Source organism: Felis catus, chromosome B1 (assembly GCF_018350175.1).
Source record: "Felis catus isolate Fca126 chromosome B1, F.catus_Fca126_mat1.0, whole genome shotgun sequence".
Classification (NCBI taxonomy): domain Eukaryota; kingdom Metazoa; phylum Chordata; class Mammalia; order Carnivora; family Felidae; genus Felis; species Felis catus.
The window spans coordinates 84,283,919-84,300,021 of record NC_058371.1 but is presented as its reverse complement, the minus strand read 5'-3'; the positions used below and the strand labels follow the sequence as shown (position 1 = coordinate 84,300,021).

The window sequence follows — 16,103 nt, the reverse complement described above, 5'->3', positions numbered from 1 at the left end:
ATATGTGGAATTTAAGAAACAAAATAGATGAACATAGAAGAAGGGATGGAAAAAGAAGATAAAGAGAGGGAGGCAAACTATAAGAGACTCTTAAATACAGAGAACAAACTGAGGGTTGCTGGAGGGGTGTTGTATGGGGGGTGGGCTAAATGGGTGATGGGCATTAAGGAGGGCACTTGTTGGGATGAGCACTGGGTGTTATATGTAAGTGATGAATCAGTAAGTTCTACTCCTGAAACCGTTATTACACTACATGTTAACAAATTTAGATTTAAATAAAATTAAAAAAAAAGAGAGATATACCAGGCTAATAGTCTTACCACAAAGCCACTAAAATAAATTACTGCAATGTGGCAGGTTTAAATGAGATTGACTTCAGTCAAGTGGTTCTCCACCTAGTCTCCATCCCAGAAGCTAGTTTGTAGAAGGACTCCTGCCATTCAGCCCCCAAGCCCCAGGGTTTCTTTCTTTCTCTTTCTTTCTTTCTTTCTTTCTTTCTTTCTTTCTTTCTTTCTTCCTTCCTTTCTTTCTTTCTATTTAAAATGTTTATTTATTTTGAGAGAGAGAGAGACAGAGAGACACAGAGACACAGAGAGAGACAGAGAGACAGACAGAGAGAGAGAGAGAGAGAGAGAGAGAGGCAGAGTGTGAAGGATACAGAGTATCCCAAGCAGGTTCTGTGCTGTCAGCACACAGGCCAACACGGGGATCTAACCCACAAACCAAACCACAAGATCATGACCTGAGTCAAAATCAAGAGTCAGATGCTTAACTGACTAGGCCACGCAGGTGCCCCAAACCCAGGGCTTCTTCTTTTTTTTTTTTTTCCAATGTTTTTTATTTATTTTTGGGACAGAGAGAGACAGAGCATGAACGGGGGAGGGGCAGAGAGAGAGAGGGAGACACAGAATCAGAAACAGGCTCCAGGCTCCAAGCCATCAGCCCAGAGCCTGACGCGGGGCTCGAACTCACGGACCACGAGATCATGACCTGGCTGAAGTCGGACGCTTAACCGACTGCGCCACCCAGGCGCCCTTAAACCCAGGGTTTCTAATGAGGGTTGAGAATCATTGTTTTTGTCTTGCAATATAGGCAATTACTAAGAGTTCTTTACAGAGCCAGATCTTCCCAGATACTCTGCTAACTTTCTATTCTGAGGAAGCCCTTTTGCTATTTCAGCCAAGCAGATTATAACCAAAGGCACGTATCAGTAATGTGCACCTGTGAGTAATATTGGCTATATAGGAAGAGAGTGAAATTTTTGAAAATAGTACAAAGGAAGGATTCAGAATATGCATTAAGATAGTTTTTTTTTTTTTAATCATAACCTCTCCAAAGCTTTCAATTTCATCTTCTGGAACTTTTGCTTGTAAATATGTCATAACTGAGTGATAATTTCATTCTAATTATCTAATCTAATTATCTAATTCTAAATCTATCTAATTCTAAATGCCTATATATGTGCAAAACTTCCTAATATATATATATATATATATATACACGTATATATATATATACATATATATACACATATATATATATACATATATACACATATATATATACACATATATATATATACACACATATATATATGTGTATATATATATATATATATATATGACCTGAACATTTTAGAAACCTGTGCTATCCATCCATCCATCCATCCATCCATTGAATATTTGTTGAGAACCTGATATTATTAGGCATTGTTCTAGATCCTGGAAGGCTGCAATGACAAAGGAAAATAAAAATACCTCCTCTCACGGAGCTTATTCCGGTGAGTAAGTTTCTGATTAAGCAGCCCAATGAAGCTTTATTTAGTTCTCTTTATCTATGACATTTTGTTTATTCATAAATAATCTGAACAGAGAGAAGCACAATACAATTGAAAAATTTAATAGAGATAAGGAAAAAGTAAAACTAAAAAATGGCAATATTATAACCTCGATGAACTTAAAAAAAATCCAGAGTAAATAGCCTGAAAGGTAGTTAGAATAATTCAAAGGTAAACTGTAATTAATGTTAAATAAAATTAAAAAAACAATATTTTCAAAAGCATAAAAATCAAACTCCTTTAAAACAATGATTTATTTAAATCCAAGATTGTGTCCCAGAATATCAGTAAAGTTCTTGAAAAATTTAGATTCCTGAATCCACCTCAGATTTCCCAATTATAAATCAATAGGGTCCAAACATAAGTAATATTTAAAAACTCCAGAAACAGTTTGAGATGCATTTTAAAGCCACTGTCTGAGGGTGGGATTTCCTAGATGGCGGACCAAGGAGTTCTGAAAATCCTCTTTCTTCCAAAAAACTATGACAATGGAAAATACTAGGAAATGGAAAGTCAAAAACACCCATTTCAGGACCCTGGTAATCAACTGAAGTCAAGCAACAAGCTGAGAACTGGTTCTTCCTGGAAAACTGCTGACAGGGGGTAAGAAGAGAGGAAGTGTGTGGCCTTCCTGCCCGGCACTGCTCCCATCCCTGCCCCTTTCAGCTCAAGTTCTACTAGGGTGAGCTGGCGGAGCACTTGACCGCTCTGGGGGAAATGCCACTCCCGGGAATTATCTGAAACAGCAGTATTCTTGGATGAGGACAGTGGACCTCTTGGCTAGTCTGAGATAGCAGTTCTACTGGGGTCGCTCCCAGAGTAGCCATTAATCTAACCAGGAGATCCTGAAAATGAGAGAGCCATGGAGGGATTTGATAAACTTTCACACATCCTGGCCAACTAGCAGGACCTAACAGGCCTGGTGGAAATAAAAGGGAGAAGGTTCGAAAATGCCTGAACTTTGAATATGTTCACAATCAACAGATACATCAACAGTGTTTGGAAACCTTATTGGATTGAGTTGTCTGAGCACAACTTCTGTCTGGCTTATTATCATTGGCCACCAAACTACAGAGACCCAAGGGCAACCCCAGGAAACAAGGCTTAGATATAAGAGTAAGAACCAAATTACTGTCTTGAATATAATTGAAAACATAATTTTAAAAAAAGACAACAAAGTTGATACATAGTTCTGAAAAACAGAAGGCAACATTATGAATTCCTATTTGGATTGTTCTTCATTTATTCAACCCGTATTTTTATTCATCTTACTCTGGACCAGACACTGTGCTCAATGCCCTTGTACAATGGTGAACATAGTAGATAAGGTTGAAATTAAACAGTTGATGTTCTAGAACTAGAATTTGCTCTTCAAGGTCTCAGGATTTGAGCAGGTTACTCTAGTCTTCTACACAGTCTGAAATTTATAAAAGCACACTTTTTTTATGAGTTATAGGACTTATGTAATACGCTTGACCCTTGAACAACAGAGGGGTTGGGGCACTGAACCCCTGCACATTGGAAAATCCTGTATAACTTTTGAGTCCCCTAAAACTTAATTAGCAATAGCCTACTGTTGACAGGAAGCCTTACTGATAACATAAACAGTGATTAACATGTTTTGTATATTATGTGTACTATATACTGTATTCATACAATAAAGCAGGCTAGAAAAAAGAAAATGCTATTAAGAAAATCATAAGAACATAAAGTACTTATAAAAAAATCTGCATATAAGTAGACCCAAGCAGTTCAAATCTGTGTTGTTCAAGGGTCAACTGTATTTTAACTAACAGATTTGAAGGTGCCAAATACATTACCAAATAGTTTTAAGTGATGTTATTTTATTTTATTTGGTACAAAGAGAATAACTTTAAAGTATAACAAGGTCATCTATGTTTGAGTGCTGGCTCTAATATTTTCTATCTGAAGTTTTTGCCAAAACATTCTAGAGCTCAGTTTCATTATTTATAAAGTAAAGGAGGTTTCACTAGATTTCTAGAGTGACTCTTTGATCTCAAATATATCACTCAAATTCTAAGGGCGTGTAAGAATACACATTAACGTAAAAAAATATTTACAAGAAATCTATCCAGGCTTACTGTGATGAATACAGTCCACCCATAATTGGCATGGCATTTGTAAACACATGCACACTTTAAGGTGGCATTTAAAGAACTATTTCCTTAAATAGATAAAACATTGCATTTGAAACCTTATTTATAAGAATCAGCAGTAGACTTTATTTTAGTAGATGGTATTGGAGTCAAACCTTTTGTCATAATATATTCATAAAGATTATAGGGACCATGGTTGGCTAGATTTTACTGTACCTGGAAGATCAGAATGTTAACATCATGACCCTTGATATTTATTTTTTATTGACATAACAAATATTATACAGTGATCGCTGTATGTCAAACACTGTTCTAATCACTTTACACATACCAATTCATTTAATCCTCAAGAAACTCCTAAGAAGAGCTTATCACATCTGTTTTATATATGAGGAAACTGAGTCATCAAGAGGTTGACTAACTTGCCTAAGGCATTAGAGGCAGTAAGACATTAACCTTCTCATGGCTAGTAAGCGACGTATAGGCTACATTCAAACTTGGGTCACTGGCTCCCAAGCCCCATGCTCTCATTTACTTTGCTATTTTGACAGAACTCATAAACCAATGGGCTTAGATTGTGATACAGAATACCCAAAGAAGGAAATGACGGTAGTTATTAAAGAAAAGAACACCACTTGTTTCCCGTAAACACAGGTACACACACACACACACACACACACACACACACACACAAAGCCCTCCAAGCCTCACACAGCCCTCATGTATTCACAAAACCAAATGATAAATTTGACAGATTTGAAATGTATAAAAATATATATATATAAATATATATACTGATCCCCCAGAGAAGTGGTGATATGGAAGTTAGGATCTTTAGTGTTTTTAGATTAAATTGTTTATCCTTAAGTTTGTTTAACAAGCCAAGAATCAACCTCATAAATGTTATGTCCTGAGCAAGTATGTTACATACATAATGTTGATTCTGTACAACCTTTATGCAATACCACACTATGTAGTTTTATGGTTTAACATGTATATGACAAATACATCTTTTATTCACCAATTTGAAAGAATTATCTTTATAATTTAAGGGTCCCTTTTTACATCTGCCTTAAAATAAGCAACAATTGCACCTTCCAGAAAATGCCTGTTTGTTGAACCATTGTAGTCCTCTGGTATATCTGGCCAATAACATGTGTTCCTGCTCTCCCCACCTAGTACCTTTGTTCTATCCATAGTGAAAATTTGTATTCTTTTTATGCACATTAGAGGATTTCAGATTCAGATTCTGAATTCTTCCCATTAGTGCTGAGAGATTATTTTTAAAAGAAGTTTTCTATACCAACCAATGTGCTTTATATGGCTCAGATGTTCATGTCAGGCCTCTAAGACATACTCATACATTTGTCAAAAAATTATGATAGAACTCCACTGAACAATGAAAATGCCAAGAGACATGAAATGGGGTAACAGAGAGGGCTTCAGAAACCTCTCATTACTGAGGAAAACATGCAGGCACAGGATAAGCGCAGGCAAGCGTCCACATCCCCACTGAAAGGCTGCAGCAGTTAAAAAAAAAAGTAGAAGCTAATGATATGCCAGATAAGAAGCAGGTGTCTCTAGAGCATCACAGGACATTCCTTTCTGGGAACAGAGAGCCTGTGCCATGCTATCGGGTGTGCTTCTGAGTCAGTCTTTGCAGCAAAGAGACAATTTCGCTTAACTTTTTAATTAACGTGTGTCCTTGCTGACAGACATTGTGAATGAGGCACTTTTTCCTTCCCATTATGGCTTAGACTTTAGATTTAATTACTGTGGAAATGAATCAAGAAACATGACTTCAGGCATAGCATTTTAAATGTCGGTAGAGTAACAATATTAATTCTCTATTTTAAAAGTATTGGTGTCATCCCATCTTCCTGATGGATGATGTGAAAATAAATTTTAGGAAGCAGGTGACTGACCTGGAGACCCTACCAGACATTGGGAAGATCACGTGTTAGTTGCAGTTAGGAAACATTTTGTTTGGATAAAGACTTAGTTTTATTTTGTACATATTCACAATTCCTAATATATAAAGAAATTGTTCTTCAAGTGCTATATATGAAGGGACTAGAGCCCTTTAAAACTTGGATCTAAATGAGCTAATACGCTATTATCAAAATCCATCCACGTTGTATTTTATTGCCTAAAATCAGTAGGGGGAATACTTAACATTATTTTATCTTTCATGCCATGAGCTATGAACCATGGAAATGTGGTGAAGTTACTAAATATTTAGTCCTCTAGTAAAATATGTATTTGGAAAAAAACCTAAAACTTTAAAATGACCTTAGAAGAAAGAAAGTTGAAGACATGTGGGATACCTTCTCATACAATCCAGGGCTCGGATAAAGAAGTCCTTGTGCAGCTGGTGCTCATCTCTCAAGATTGAGCACTGTTCAAGAGTCACCGACATGGACGTCCTGTCTTTGGCACTTTTGCAACAGGTGAAACGAATACCATTTAGTTTGCGACAAATCTGCAACACAGACACATGAACAATTTATCGTTCATTTGTAGATTACTCTAAGGTGTCGGACTCCTCTAAACACTTCTTATCCAAACACACCAAATTTATGTTAATTTATGACAGTCAATTGGTTCAATCTGCCCTAGCGAATGAAAAACATTATCTTTTCATTTCAAAAGCTAGTGGAACAGATTGAATTTATTTAGTTCTTTGTATGTGGTGTGTGACATGTGGGGCTGTGGAAGCCATATGAGATGGTAAATACCCAGCAGAGGCAGCAATGCCCCTGAGAGGGGGTCTGAACTGTAGTGGATGACAGTAATAATCACAGCTGAGGAGCAACACCTTAATTGTGAAAGGAAAATAAAACTATGTTTCCTGGATCAGATACTTGATTTGAATCCTAAATAGCTAACATCTTCTTAACTTATATTTAAGAAAACTTTGCTAGGTTTGGTTTTATGGTATGAGATTTCAAACATCCACAGGGCACCAGCGCAGCAGATAAGTGAACCACTAACCACTCATTAATGTAACTAGTAGGAAGAAGGACACCAAAATAGTCACTGTAAATCACTCATCTACTGTACCAGGTACGACGCTAATAGATTTCATATAGACTTGCACATGAATAACTGCACATGAACCCTGGAAGAAGATTTAATCATTCTTATTTTACAGATGAAGAAATTGAGGTTTAGCCAGGTTAGGTAACTTGCGCATAACTGAGCAGAACCCGGATGCTAATGTGGGTTTACATGATGCCAACGACCAAGCCTTTAATTTCTGTTCTGTTTCTTTTTGTAAATTCTTTCTTTTGTTATTCCAATGTAAGTCAAGAGAAAAATCTCTCAGCAGCAGTATTCTCTTGTCTATGGTTAGCAGGTGAACCATTCCATTCCTTTCTCTTCCCTGTCTCATGGTAGGGCTCTGATATGAGATACCAATAGTCTACATTAGTGTCAACATGCAATTAAAATAAATCTAATGTGATATGATGCAGTTTTGCTTTATTATCTGACATCAGATAACTTAAGGAAGATCAATTTAAGAATATTTTACAGCAGATATCTGCCTTAACAGTTTTCTGCTTTAAGGAAAACATATAATGATACAGCTTATCAAGGATTTTTACCATGTTTTAATTGTGATTTTGATACTTACACTAGGATTTACAAGTCCTTATTAGAACTTTGGTACTTTCTCACCATTTCAAATATAAGCAACTAGAGAAATATGAAAGCATGATTTCACCATAAAATCTTTTTTATCTGTAAAACTGTAATCTTTTCAAATAAAAAAAATATTTCAAAATTTTAAACATAAAACAGCAAAGACTTGACTATATTCATTGCAATGAAATATAGACCCCAATGCCACTTATCTGATATGATTTTTAAAACAATGAATATTCTTTAAAATGTGTTGCCTCTACTGGGGTGCCTGGGTAGCTCAGTCAAAGTGTCTGACTTTGGTTCAGGTCATGATCTCATGGTTTGTGAGTTTAAGCCCTGCATCGGGCTCTGTGCTGACAGCTCAGAGCCTGGAGCCTGCTTCAGATTCTGTGTCTCCCTTTCTGCACCTCCCACATTCGTACTCTGTCTCTCTCCCTCTCTCTCTCAAAAATAAATAAACATTAAAACATTGAAAAAGAATTTTTTTAAAAAATGTGTGGCCTCTACTATAGTCAACTAACCTACTAAGGATAGTTGATGTTCTAAATTTAAAATCAAGAGGAGGCAGGGTAAATTAAATCAGAGTGGGCAGGTTGGGTCTTGGTTTCCTTATTTCTATAACTTCTTTGAACTAATGTTTATTTTTTGATATATAGAGAGAGTGAGTGCAGGGGAGGGGCAGAGAGAGGGGGACAGAGGATCAGAGGCCCTGGTAGCACACAGCCTGATGTGGGGCTGGAACTCCAGAACCATGAGACCATGACCTGAGCTGAAGTCGGACCCTTAACTGACTGAGCACCAAGGTGACCCTGAACTTAATTTAACACACTTGATAGGCATTTGGTCTCTTTAAATTCTCATTTTTTATTGTTTAAAATGTAATCAAGATAAAACCAAATAGCTTTATACGTTTTTTTCTATGAGAATGTAAAATATTAACAGAGCAATATTTAATTAATAGGTTTTAAAAGAGAAGAAAATGAAATAGAGACAGAAATAAAAGCTTTTTGGAAAATGTCAAAGGGAATTTCCACATTTCTTCATTGTAAAAGTAGTACCCAAGTCTGATTTAAAAAGAGGATATTGAAACTGAGGTATCAGCCTAAAGAAATGCTGTAATAATAAAGTCAGTGTTGCTACATAGTGCCAAATTTGCACACTGTGGGTTCCCTGTATTTTTCAAGGCAGACAACCATCCATTCAATGATTAAGTTGTGAGTGAGCTATATTTGGTCAGCATTTAAGTTTCAAAAAAGAATCTTAGGAAAGAATGAGATTCATGGGAAAACTTTTAAAAATACATTCAAATGGTATAACAACATGTACTAAGAGAAAACATACATTTGTGTTTGCACATGCATATCCTTCATTTATCGATTTACATAACTTCATGATATGTCTATAATGACATATGTATATGTTCCTAAGTTGTCAGAAAGCATTGGTAAATGATCAAATTACCTTCCTATTATCACATTAGTAAAATAGCAAAAATAGCACATGACCCACCTTTGTGAAATTTTTGTGAGAATTGACAACCATAGGAGTCTTTGAAGATATAAAGAGCAGCCACACTGGGAGGGGGAAGCTATTAAAAACAACCTTCCTGTAATGCAGTATGGTGCTAAATGGGGCCAGTGTAAATGAGCTGCCTGAAAGCAATGTTTCATATTGTTACCTTGGATGTTCTTCCCTGGGGCTCCAAGAGGGCATAAAGGGAAGCTAACACAGATTTCCTCTGCCTTGTTCTTGTAAATTATTTTATATAGACTCATGGTAAATTATCCATCCCTTTTTCCCAGAACAGAGTAAGTAATATTGGATTGTAATTGAACACTGGCAGTAGGGACAAGGCTTTGTTTTAAATGCTACTGATACAGAATGAATAGTTATGTCAGAAGATCAGTTACTGAACTCCAAATTACACAAGTAACCATGTGCAGTAACTACAAATATGGCATTCATCATAAAGGTCTCCAAAGTGTCCCTTTTCTGATCCTCTCATTAGGAAAGGATCTTTGGGTGTGAATGCTTAACAAAATTCGTAAGTTCATGTGAGCTATTGCCTGAATGGTTGCCAGACAAGAAGTTAAAAATTACAGGCACTATTCTCTCCCTCCCTCTAGTAGAAACCTGGGGTAGGAAATAAGGCAGAACTTCTACCCTGAGGGTACCATTAAATGAGAAAGAACCATAGAAAATATAGCTCATTACCCCAAGAGCAATCCATCAGTAATAAATTCTATGCTAATATCTAAATTAACAAACCCATTTACAAGCTCATTAATTGAACAATATGTCCAGGAGCCTTACTGAGCCTTTCAGTCAGAGATCTGATAACCGCATTCTGTTGAAACCATATGTCTCCAGAGTAGCACTTCAAAATCCTGATTGATATGGGTGATTGACATTGCAACGTGTAATATGAAGAAAATCACAGAGACTTCACCCTCACTTCTAAGTGTCAAACATCCAGGATGTACAAGAAAAGCCAATAAGTAAAATTCTTTCTCGTTGAGTGCATCTTCTTCCATCTCTTGTTCTAGTATATTAAATAGAACTACCAACAGCCTTGAAAATGCCTAATCCCCTTGATGATGGAGGATGACATCCGGTAACCCAAAGTGCAGAGGTTGAACCCTACATAGCAGATACTCGATGATGCTTACTGGTCAGCACAGTGACGGAATAAGATCTGGCTGGAGAGTGCTTACCGTTGCAGCCAGCCACATGATTTCTACATTCTTTCTTTTTTTGGCTTGGATATTTTGATGGAGATTTTCTAGTAATCCTTTTAAATCATTTTGTTCTTGAAAATGTGAAATATCTGGGGAAAAAAAAGGAGAAAATAAGGGCGATAGTATTAAGCTGCCCATGGAGATGTGCTCAATGTAAGAGCAAATAGAACTTCCATGACAACAAATAACATTCGGAGCAGAGAGCATCTGAGAATAATCATATTTATTAATCCCTCCAACTTTATTCTTTTCTTAAAATATGCCTCAGGTTCCTCCATTGCCTCTTCTGTGCTACTGTGGTAATGCCAATTTTCATACACTATAATTTTACTAATAAGGGAAACATTTTTGATGATGGTTGCTGCCTCACTTCAACTAAAGCATGATTTGGATGAGACGTGAGGTAGAATTTTATACTTTATTATCTTATAGTCACTTTTTGCTACTAAGTAGTCTGAAACAAGAGGATATGTTACACTGAACACCTCAGGGGTGGGAGAAATCTGAAAGTTCAAAAAAAAAAAAAAAAAAAAACAACCCATGAAGTCAGTTTCCATAGCAAGATTCCTTAACCTCAGCACTATTAACATTTTGGACTGGATAGTATTTCATTGTGGGGAATGGGTTTATGTTCTGCCATGTAGGATGTTAAGCAGCATCCCTGACCTCTACCATTTAGAAACCAATAGCACCCTTCCTGTGGCAATTAAAAATGTCTCCAAATGTTCCTTGAGGGCAAAATCTATCCTGGTTGGGAGCAACTGCTATTAAGGAGCACAGGTATGTCATGGAAAGAGGAACAACATGAGAGGTGATAGTTAATTATATGAGATAATTAGGTAGGGAACAGGAAATGACTGATTGCTCACATCTCTACATGCTAATAACTAGAGTGTAGGTAATAAGCGGCACACATTTTATATTAAAACCTAAGGCAATGTCCATCATGACACAAATGTCCCTGAGACTTGGTGAGATGGGGTTCGAGATCAGAATATAGAGACGGAAACAAAAAGGCTTTCTAGGAGAGTTGTTGGATTAATGCTGTACAGTATGAAAATGTGTTCTATTATTGAATCCACAAACTGAGGGATGAAGAATTCCTGAGAATTTTAATAGAGGCTAAAAACAGAACAAACTCCATAAGCACAAAATGCACTGTGCCTAGGCTCTCCAGTAACAGTGAAGAAAAAATTAAAATATTCCTGAATCAGATCTCCCTCTCTCCCTCTCTCTTATATACACATACACACATACATGCACACGTGTGTGCACAAACACACATACACACACACGTACACATACATACACACACGTATACACATGAACACACACGACACAAATAAGCTGTAATCATAATGAGACTTCGTGCTTTCCAAAACTGTACCAGATGTTTCATTTTATTAAAATAATACGTCTGAGTAGTTCTTGACTTTAGCTCCAGAGAGTAGAGCAAGTATCCTAATGAACTATACTAGCGATCTATATCTACCAAAGAGTGAAAGTGGTTTATAAAATAAAAATATCCATTAAAAACAATTATATATTATCTCGAATTTCATGACCACAGAAGAGGGTAAGGTCAGGTACAATCGAGATGCATACCCTATGTTAGGGAGGTGAGATTTAAAATATTCATATAAAATATATGCATGATTCCACTGTATTAGTTTCTAAATGGAAAAACTATCAGAAGTCAAACACTTACTATGTAACTATAGATGGTTCTCTTAAGAAAGACAAGGTCTGACTAAAAGTATCACATTACTAGGTAGGAGACTCTCTGATATACAGAAATTTTAACAGGATGCAGGCCAAGGATGAAGGGAAGGAGAATAATGCAGAATCCTTAGAGTTACAAAAACAGCTCAAGACTACAGCTGACCAAAGAACAAAAGGACAATAATGCTGCTTTTTAATTGATACTGATAGCATACAAGGAACAAGAAGTCAGGTCTGCCATTGATGCCCTTAATGAATTAAAATTATAAGTAGACATTTAAAAACATGTAAAGATATATCATTAACAGATAAAGTGTCCTTGACATTGTTGAAAGGAAAAATTGGTCAGATCAACGCATGAATTTATTCATATAACACTGTATGTGTATGCATGTGTGTGTGTGTGTGCTTATGTCTCTCTATACATGCATGAAGGCAGAGCGAGACATCGGTTTTGATGTTAACAGTGGTCTTTGTTAGGTTGTAGGATTTAGGGTGATTTTTCAACTGCCTTCCCATGTCATTTGAGACATTTAAAATGAACACGTACTGTTTCTAAAGAATAAAGTTATTTTAAGAGAAAGGGAGAACACAATATAGGCATAAGAAAAGGAAAGAACCCAAATTCTTAAGATACAAAGAGTTGACCTCAAAATCTTCACAGTTTAGTAGGGTGAGATGGATTTTAAACCATTATTAACCGCAGTGAAATGTACTGTGGGCTATGACATTAAGTCAGTAAAAATAATAATAGAAAAAAAATAATAGAGACCCAAGGGAAGGAGTGCCTAATTCCATAAAGAATACTTGGGTATGGAAGAATTTTTAGCAAAAGTAAGGCCTTGTGGTTACAGAAAGCATTTGAGTGTGGAGAAATGATACAACACTATCAAAGCAGGGAATTTGTAGTTCACCAGGACCTTACAGGGCATGGTCCCAGAGGCAAAAATTATGAAGGAAAAAACAGGAGCAATTAGGGTATTCTAAATAGGGACATAACCATATCTGACAGGTCCCTCAGATATTTTCTGAAGTCACCTGATATAAATGGCTTTCGAACATTTTTGAAAGGAATACAGAGTAAGAATTTTACCTTATATGATGCCCCACAGCATGATGCTCACATACACAAACACACACACCCTTCTGTAACAAAAAAATTATGACATAATATTTACCCTTAGTGCAAACACTGTTCCCTGAATATGTTCTCTTCTATTCCATGTGATTATTATTATTACTCTTATTGTCCCAACCCTTGAAACTGATAAAACAACCTGGAGTCAACATAAACAAATTGCAAATTACTGACTTAGGGCAACCCCATACCCAAGATGGTAAGTGACTTTCACAAGGTTCCTCGTCAGAGGAAGTAAAAAAATCCTAGTCTCCAAATTCCAACGCTGACAATTTCCCCCATATCTGTGCTAATGTCTTCACAATTAGCTGGCAGTTCCAGTATCAACACAATGAACCAGCTTCTTCAGATTTCTGAGAATCCAGAGTAAATATAGTGATTTTTCAAAATAATTCCGTTTCACTGTTGACATGAAGATTTTTTAATCAGTTATATAAAATAGACTATAAGGATCCTAAATATAAGTCAAATAAATGGCCATCCTTAGCCTATTTCTACCCCATAAAGAGAGCACTTTAAGACAGACATGATGTCCCATGGAAATCTCAACCCTTCTCCCCAGGGCATGCTTTTCAGAAGGAAATCATTCTGATGTTCTTAAAATTTTCAGGCCACTCTTTCTATTTCTATAATGATAAAGCTGGCTTTATTCAGAGCACATCTCTACCAATTCAATACTTTGTTTGCTGCCAGTTTTTTCCCAACCTGACCAAAATCCTGCAGGTCACAGAAATTCAGGTCTGGTTCTGGAAAGAAGTATCATTGGTAATGACTAGACTGTGGATTAATAAGTGAGATTTTAAGATAAAATGAGAAATCTTGATAAATCAACTTAAAATCCTGGTATACATGGATTAGTTTAAACTTAGAATAAATCTCTTCAAATGTAAATATCGCAAGTCTTGCTTTTTGCTACTCACTCCTGCATTACTCTAGCACATAATTTAAACAGGATAATTAAATCTCCGTACTTATCTCCGTAAGAGTATTCTTTTTTCAAATAGGGTTCAAGAAAAAAATCAGGTGAAAGGTACAAGAACGTTCACTGCATTATTGTTTATAATATTCAACAACAGAAAAAAAAACACCTAAGTATTTATAAAGAGAATGAATAAATTGTTATATATTCATGAAATGTAACATTATACAATGGGTAAAATCAATAAACATGCTATATTATATATGTACATATCAGCATGAATATAGAGCAAAAACTATGTTGAGCAAAACAATAAAAATTATGGGACGCATCCAAAATAGTAGCAATAATATAAAGTTAAATATGTAAACTACCAAATTTTTAATGGATAATATATATGCAGTAAAAGTGTGTATGAGAATGTAAAACGCCAAATTCAGAGTACTTCTTTTCTCAGAGAAGGGAAGGTGAGGGATTAAAACTGGAAGGTGTGTAAAGGGAGCTTTCATTCTATCTGTAAGTTATTTGTTTCTTAAAAAAAAAAAAAGAAAATTCTGAGGCTGAGTGATGGGTTCCCTAGTGTTTGTTATCTTATGATGTATTCTTTTTTTGTTTGTTTGAAACTTTCATAATTTTTTAAAAAGAAAGCATGGAACCAAGCTTCCCAGAAAGTGATTTCTAATGCCAACTCCGTCCCTGATCTGACATGTGGTCTTAGGTGAGTTGCTTAACCCTCTCTCCTTATTTTCTCTACTGCAAAATGAGGACAATAACCCTGTCATGCTTCATCGACTTGAAGTGGAAAACAATTAATAAAAGTCTTGGCAGAAGCGGCTACATTGTTAGATTCTGTGTCAACCCTGCAAAACAGAGAAAGACATTAGTAGCTCTTAGGAAAGCATCCACAGTGTCAGATAGGAAGCCTACTTTCTCAGCAAAAGTCAGAATTTATCCAAAGTAGGAAATACTCTTTCAACACATAGAGGTGCACACAAAGATCAGAATCAGAAACACTCACAACCCCGTGACTGTTCTCTTACCACTCTCCCATGGAACATAAGAGCCAAAAACAGAGTCACTTTTTATACCAGTATCGTCCTTATGACATTGACCTGAATCAAAGATGGGGTGCTGACAAGCAAGCAGGAATGGGACTGTAAACTTTCACCTGATTGAGCTGTGATGTTAATGAGGCCAAGGCAATAGCTTCATCACCTCACAGTCAAATGACTTTATGTTGCCAGAGTGTTCCAAGATGAAATGGAAATTAAAGCTCAATTCCCAGCACCACACCTACTTCCCACTTCATAGCTGGCACAAAATTTAAATGGGATCAATCATACTTCCACTCTGATGTCAATTTATATAATCCCATCCACCTTGAAATCAGGATCAGTTCAGAGATGGGCGTTTGAAACTAAGCCAACAAGAATTTGACTGTGACCTCAGCAATTATTTCATGGGTATGTGGGTGACCTCTCCTGCCCCAGCTGAGTGAAGCTGAGGACTCAAATGTGGAAGGAGGAGGAAAAGTCCTCTTTATCTGTTTGGTTGAGTATGAGTTGAGCATGGGGATAATTGGTCATGCCAGCCATCATTTAAGATGGACCAGATGTAGGATAAAGTCTACACTAAGAGTGGTTAAGTGATGAATTAGCATGGAAAGTGTCTTTTCAATACTGCTAAGCCATTGAAGCAACCTTCCCTTGAAGGGTTGCGTGCTTGACCTTTGGAATTTTCAGTTTTGTTCATAAATTTTCTTTATTGTTCAAGCCAGTTTGAGTCAGGGTTTCTGTCACTTGCAATCAAAAACATTCTAAGGTAAAATACGTGGCTATATAATATAGGCATTTTTAACATTGACCAGCCATATTGCAAACGTGTATTGTTGCCTTAGAGATGAGAAAATGACAAATAAATTAGAATGTCTCTCGAAAGCAGCACATCAATCACCTCTACAGTGATGGTTTTAAGACAAGGCTCT

The 16,103-nt window shown here is 36.3% G+C and overlaps 1 protein-coding gene across 11 annotated transcripts in view; it reads right to left on the bottom strand.

Moving 5' to 3' along the window:
- Window positions 1–16,103, bottom strand: part of INPP4B (inositol polyphosphate-4-phosphatase type II B) — a 764,537-nt gene that overhangs the window by 47,273 nt on the left and 701,161 nt on the right. For all 11 annotated transcript variants that reach the window (XM_045055824.1, XM_019828926.3, XM_045055818.1 and 8 more), the window contains 2 exons: window positions 10,317–10,429; window positions 6,282–6,436 (listed from right to left, as the gene is read on the bottom strand). In XM_045055824.1, coding sequence (XP_044911759.1) covers window positions 6,282–6,436; window positions 10,317–10,429 — 268 coding nt within the window. The remainder of the gene's footprint in view (window positions 1–6,281; window positions 6,437–10,316; window positions 10,430–16,103) is intronic.